At 45.7% G+C, this 7,052-nt stretch overlaps 1 protein-coding gene across 1 annotated transcript; it reads right to left on the reverse strand.

Moving 5' to 3' along the window:
* Positions 1 to 1,756: 1,756 nt before the first annotated feature.
* On the reverse strand, positions 1,757 to 4,113 carry LOC117544046 (tripartite motif-containing protein 16-like). Its single transcript, XM_034212823.1, has one exon. The coding sequence runs from the start codon at positions 4,084 to 4,086 to the stop codon at positions 2,632 to 2,634; it is 1,455 nt and encodes a 484-aa protein (XP_034068714.1). The 5' UTR covers positions 4,087 to 4,113; the 3' UTR covers positions 1,757 to 2,631.
* Positions 4,114 to 7,052: the final 2,939 nt, after the last annotated feature.

Here is a 7,052-nt window from a genome sequence, read left to right on the forward strand (position 1 = left end):
TAGATCACTTTTCCACTCTCTCATAGTGTCTATTTCATTTTGTATTACCATTGTGAGAAATTGATTAATTTATAAGCATAGAATGGAATAAAATACAATGCAGTACTCCATAATTATAATAATCAATATTCCATCAGGTTTATTTTAATGTTAGAATTTAGAGAATTACATGTTGACTAAATTGACCATTCATTTTTTTTGTTCTGTTCATAGGTCGCAACATAACCATGGATAACTTCGTTACCAGCATTCCTTTGGCTGAGAAGCTCCTAGAGAAGAACCTTACGCTTGTGGGGACTCTTCGCCAGAACAAGCCAGACATACCACCTGTCATGAAGCCAAACAAACTGAGAGAGAAGTACAGCTCCAAATTTGGATTCTGTGGCAACATGACAATGGTGAGCTATGTCCCGAAAAAGGGGAAGGCTGTTGTGCTGCTAAGCACAATGCATGTATGATGACACAGCAGTGGATGACCAGAGTGTTAAGAGGAAGCCAGAAGTGATCCAATATTACAACCACACAAAATCAGGAGTGGACACAATGGATCAAATGGTTCGCACGTACACCTGCAAGCGGAGAACACGGAGGTGGCCCATGGTGCTCTGGCACAATGTGCTGGATGTTGCCACCCTCAACGCCTTCACCAGCTACACTGCACAACACCCTGGTTACATGGGTGGTGTGACTAATGCACGGCGGCTCTTCATAAAGGAGCTGGGCAAAGAGCTGGTCATGCCACACATGAGGAGACGCATGGAGGGCACGTCCCACCTCCAAACCCATATTACAGAGGCAATGGAAAGATGTGGGTTAAAAAAAGTAAACGCAGCCACCACCCAGCCACAGGAGGAAGAGGAAGAGGTGCAAGATCTGCCCAACTGCCAAAGATCGAAAAGCCAGCAGCTGGTGTTCCAAGTGCACCAGCCCTGTGTGCAAGGAGCACAGACATGTTGTTGTGATTTGTGAGGCATGTATGCACTAGATTGCAACTTACTCATATGAGTTCATTTCATGAGTTTGTTTCATGAGTGTCATGAGTTCATTTGAAACATTCAGCATTCACCACAGTTCACTGCAGTAACAAGACAGATTCACTAACAGTTCAAAAAGTTCAAAATCAGTTTTATCAGTTGTATGGTGTGCTATGTGTGAGTGTGACAAAGTGACAAATAAACATTTCAAATATTAAATGTGTTATTCTTTGGTCCAAATCACTGCTAAAATGTTTTTTGACAAAATCATTATTATAGTAGGCCTATGTCTTTTCTTTTTTAAATACCACACTTGCAGACATGGGTCATTTTCGACCCATGTCTGTAAACTTGATGTAATATTATAAAAACTATTTTAGTTTAGTAATTAACAAAGGAGAAACAAAAGTAATGATTTAGGGTTTTCAAAAACAAGATATTTAATGAATATTTTGAATATTTAATGATGAAATAAGTTGATTTCCAAAAATATAGCAAAGAAACACTCAACCATGCATTAAATAACACTGTGAGTCAATACGGGTCCTTTTTGACCCATGTTGTGTCTTTGAGGGGGTTTCCATAGCTTGTGTATCAGAGGGTTACAAATAAAATAAGAAGCACCCCATAAAAAGGGCACTTTCTCTGGAGGAAGAAAAGGGCAGGGGCTCAAGCCCACTTTGAGGTCTATGTGTGCACGTGCCTGCTCAAGACTGACTATCCGCCACAACCTCTTCTCCATCAGCTTCGTATGGCACCTTGGACACAAGAAGAACATCCTGTTTTTGTTTTTGAAAGACAAACCTTTATTAATGATCCAAACATTTCATTTAATCACACATCCCATCAGTAAAGTCTGTTCAATGATTTCATGATCAGTCTCACTTTCTCCACATGAATGTGTTTCATCTCAGCTGTTTCAAACAGAGTCAGACATGATTTCCTTATTGATTATTATCATGATAATTAATGTTCTATAAAACATCAGAGTACCCACTTTCTATTTGGATAACAACAACAACAACAACAACAACAATTAGTCTGCAAAACAATAACTGTAATATTATGCAATGTATTTCCCGAGCAAAGACTCTAAGCTATTCCCAGGAGAATAATGAAGGATGTACTTATTGATTATGATCATGACAGGAAGTGATATCATTTTGAATAAACATGTGATGATGAAATAAGTGTTATAACCATCTGGGAACTCATGTTTTAGTTAATTCAGCAACAATAACATTGAATCTGTCAAAAAGAATACATGTGATTATAAATGCCTCTATTGTTTTAGAACCAGAATAAAATGTGTAGAATAAAAGAAGCTCTGCTGCTTTCTCTCTGAAGACTCGTGCACTACAAGAGAAACAACAACATGAATCAAAAGAAATATCCAACACATATTTAGAGCAAAGTTTACATATCAGTTCAGGTGAACAAGGATCCTCCTGAGCAGTGACAGCCTCCATGGCTAACCAGACACAGGAAGGAGCCGGAAGAAAGTCCAGCATCTACAGAACAACTCGTGAGAAGATGTTGAAGCCCCGCCCATCATGTTTGATTGACAGCTGATCTCTGCAGTGAAGACATGGACAATCAGCTCTGATGGACACACGGTGAGTTTAAGAAGTAGAAGAGTTCCTCCAAGGACTTCAGGCTATCTGAGTTTACAAAACTCAGCTGTGGTTCCATAACCATAAAAAAGCCAAACTCCAGCATGTAGCGGCTGAGTGAATGTGGTCTGCACTCTGTGGAGGAGAGTCATGGTTTCAGAGACGCTGTAGAAGGACAGAACACCTGCTCTGTGATCCAGGTACACTCCTACTCTGGAGGACAGAGGACCTGAGACGTGAGTGCTGATACTGTTGTAAAGAAATGAACATCTGTTTTGGTTACAAATTAAGGACCAAGATTTGTCATTGTATCCAAATACACTTTCCCTCCCTGCTCTGCTGATATTCTTGTATGCGACTGCTACAAAAACTCCTCCCCCTCTCCGCTCCACCTCCCAGTAACAACGTCCAGTCAGACCCTCTCTACTCAGGACCTGAGGATAACAATCAGTGAATCTGTCTGGGTGACGAGAATAAGACTGATCTTGTTTAATTAATGTTGCTTTTCTGCTCCCCTCAGATAATACCAGCCTCTTGTATGCTGTGTTTGGATCCAGAGTGATCTCCTGTGAATATGTTAAGAACCCAGCTCTGGTGGTGGGCTCTGCTGCTGACAGTAAAACATCCACTTCAGTCGGTGAGACGTTTGTCCATCCCTCTCTCAGGACGTCCTGTAGTTTGTCTCTGACTGCTGACAGGGCCGCCGTCACGTCCTCAAAGTAGCTCAGAGGACGGATGTTGATGCTGGAGGAGTGTGTAGCTTCACTGAGGGCTGGCAGTGAGGGGTAGCTGAGCAGAAACTGGTTGTGATCCTCTGTGTGAGACAGCAGCTTCAGCTCAGCGTCTCTCCTCTTCAGCTCAGAGATCTCCTGCTCCAGCTTCTCCTGAAGCTCTCTGACTCGACTCACTTCTCTCTTCTGCTGGGATCTGAGCTGCTGCTTCACATCAGAGCTTCTCTTCTCCATGAGACGGATCAGCTCAGTGAACGTCTTCTCACTGTCCTCCACTGCTTTATCAGCAGAGCCATTGACGGCCTCCACCTCCTGCTGAAGCAGCTTCACCTCCTTCTCTCCGTCCTGGATCCTCTGCTGGATGTTTAGTCGACTCCCCTCCAGCTCTCTCTGCCTCTCAGTCCTCTCTGCTGCAGCTGACACCGTGTCGTGGCCTTTGTGTTCGTCCACAGAGCAGAGATAACAGATACTCTGCTGATCAGTGCGGCAGAATATCTTCATCACCTCGTTGTGACGAGAGCAGATGTTCTCCTGGAGCTTCTTGGAGGGCTCCACCAGCTTGTGTTTTTTTAATGGAGCTGCGTCATAATGAGGCTGGAGGTGTTGGTCACAGTAAGAGGCCAGACACACGAGGCAGGACTTACAGGCTCTCAGCTTCCTCCCAGTGCAGACATCACAGGCCACATCTTCAGCTCCAGCATAGCAGAGATCAGCAGGAGCAGCTTGGAGTCCAGTCTTCTTCAGCTCCTCCACTAAAGCTGCTAACATGGTGTTTTTTCAGCAGGACAGGCCTCGGTGTGAAGCTCTGCCTGCACTGAGGGCAGCTGTGGATCTTCTTCTCATCCTCTCCGTCCCAGAAGCCTCAATACACTTCATACAGTAGCTGTGTCCACAGGTAGTCGTCACTGGATCCTTCAGTAGATCCAGACAGATGGGACAAGAGAAGGTTTCCCGGTCCAGCTGAACTCCTTTCTGCGCCATTTCACCTCTCAGTAGCAGCGAGTGTCTGAGTTTCACTTCCTGAGAGCTGAAACTAGTGTGACAGGTATCTAACAGCATGTGTGTGTGGGCGGTGGAATGTGGCTATCAGCTCTCGTACTTTACCCACATGTTGGTTAACCCATCCTCCTCCTCAGTGTGGCTCTGAAGGGGAGGAACCAGGAAATACAGAGTGGAGCTGGCTGTGTCTGAGAGCAGGAAGAAGAGGGAGGGCTTATCAGACTCTGACCTACACAGAGCCTCGGTTACAACCTCCTCTTCATTTGAAAAGAGCTTTTAGTTGTAAAATAAGTTGGTAAACTTACAAAATCTGAAGGGGGTTAAATACTTGTTTCCTCCACTGTAAATGTATCGCCTCAATGTCCTGAAATAGCTGATTGATTTAATAGTTGAATGTACAGTAAGTCGTTTTTTACTGTAAGTACTAGTAGTAGTAGTTTTGATTGTGTGTGTGTGTGGGGGGGGGGGGGGTGGAAACCTTCTTTTAAATCTTTTCACCCTCTGTTACGTGCCGTAGTGTTTGTGTGGTCGTGTGGGTTGTTTTTCCTCTCTCTCCCTCTGACTCCCCCAGGTGCAGCCTCTCCCCCAGGTGCTCCCAATCCTCAATCAGGGCCTCCATATAGGACAGGAGGAAGGTTGCTGCTTTCTCTCTCCTTCTCATCTGGCTGCATGGTGCAGCCATGTCTCTGTGTGAGACCCAGCATAGTTGTGTGTTGTTTACTGTAAGTTTGTTTTGTAATTGGGCTGGGTGAGCCGCCTTACTTATTCACTAATTAAAACCTCACTTAAACTCCTTCAGCATTCAGTTTCCTCTCCTTTTTCTCTCGTCCGGCTATCTTGTGTGTCGCTACTGTCCCTTGGTACCCCTAGCTCTACAAGGGAACGTAACATGGGGGGCTCGTCCATCTTTGAGACAAAGAGTGAGTATTGGTTGTTGTTTAGTGTTGATATGGTGTTTGGTGGTGAGCAGTAGTGTATATAAGCGTAGAATTGGCTTGTGAAAGTATTTACTGTTGAACATCTTCCTCAGTTTAGACAGGGGGAGTGGCTAGCTGGACTGAATCAGTCCTTCCTTCAGGCACTCATTTTTTTATTTGCCTTTTTTATTTTCGGGGTAATCCTGGGTGGGGATTTATTCCCTGTTGGGGGCAGGCGATTCAGGGTTTCGGCCGCTGATGTGTCCTTAAAAGTCGCCTCGAGCCCGCACGCCCCAGAAGATAGTTAGGTAAGTTTTGGTAGGTCCGATCTGGGAAGTTGTTGTAAATACATAATAATAATATTGTAAGTTGCTGAGCATGGTTTTTGTGTTGGAGCAGTTGTGGCAGTCTACTGTGGTCAGCTAGAGGGCAGAAGGTTGATTTGCGGTTATTGCTGACTCATTATCACTTTCTGTCTCCTCTGCTCTGGTAAAAAAGTGAAACTCAGGCTACTTTGATAACTGGACTAGTTGAACAGGGTTTTGAGGGCGGCCTGCTTTAGTGGAATTCCTGGCACGGTGTGTTCAGAGTGCTACCGACACAGCAAACATTTTTCACCACACCTCATTTTGACCTCGTTGTTCGGCAGGATCTCACCTAAATGTAGATGCCAGGGTAAAAGTGCGTATGGCTCGCCTCCAGTGTGTAGAGGGATGAGCGTTTGGGTTGGGAGCGAGAGTCTTCAGCTCAGGAGGGAGCAGGAGATCAGGAAGCAGGAGCAAGAGCTGGAGATCAGGAAGCAGGAGCTGGAGCTGGAGATCAGGAAGCAGGAGCTGGAGCTGGAGATCAGGAAGCAGGAGCTGGAGCTGGAGATCAGGAAGCAGGAGGCTGGAGCTGGAGATCAGGAAGCAGGAGCTGGAGATCAGGAAGCAGGAGCTGGAGCTGGAGATCAGGAAGCTGGAGCTGGAGATCAGGAAGCTGGAGCTGGAGATCAGGAAGCAGGAGCTGGACGTGGCAGACACTGCTGTCCGGATGCGTCAGCTAGAGCTCCAAGCAGCTGATGGTGGGTGATTCTGCAGTTACACCTTCTGGTCCTGCTGCCTCCTTTGACGTTGAGCAGGGCATATTTCTTTGGTCCCTGTGTTTCGTGGATCGAGGTCGATGTCTATTTTGGTGCATTTGAGCGCATGCTGCTGCCCGCACTGGCCAGAAGACGTGTGGGCTATTCTGTTACAGTGCAAGCTAGTCGGCAAGGCTCAAGAGGCTTGCTCTTCTCTTTCTGTCGAGGACAGTTGGTGTATGACAAGGTGAAAGTGCTATTCTCAGGGCATATGAGCTTGTTGCCTGAGGCCTACAGGCAGCGTTTTCGCGGCATGAAGAAAGCTTCTGGCCAAACGTACGTGGATCTCGCAAGGGAGAATGAAAGCCCCTCTTTGACAGTGAGTGTTGCTTTGTATGTAGAGCGTTTGTAAAGCTGATGACATTGCTTCAGTAGTGTGCGAGTCTAATGATGTTATAGGAGTTTTAAACACTGTGTACCGGAGCGTGCGGTAGTCTACCTGAATGAGCAGAAAGTGACTACCTTTCAGCAGGCTGCCATTATGGCAGACGAGTTTGCGCTGATACACAAGAGCGTTTTTTTTTTTCAGCGTGATCCTCCTCAGCGGGACGCTTATCGTAGAGTCTACTGACAATTACGTTCCCGGGTGCCAGTGTTCCATTGTTAGGGCCCAGGATAAACAGAGCTTGTCATTTTGTCTGGACCCAGGTCATATGATAGCAGACTGTGCAGCTTGGAAGAGAAAGCAGACAGTGGAT

This window comes from Gymnodraco acuticeps, unplaced genomic scaffold (assembly GCF_902827175.1).
Source record: "Gymnodraco acuticeps unplaced genomic scaffold, fGymAcu1.1, whole genome shotgun sequence".
Lineage (NCBI taxonomy): Eukaryota > Metazoa > Chordata > Actinopteri > Perciformes > Bathydraconidae > Gymnodraco > Gymnodraco acuticeps.

Excerpts from the sequence above, each read along its gene's own strand:
- LOC117544046 (XM_034212823.1), bottom strand. The coding sequence starts at position 4,086 with ATGTTAGCAGCTTTAGTGGAGGAGCTGAAGAAGACTGGACTCCAAGCT.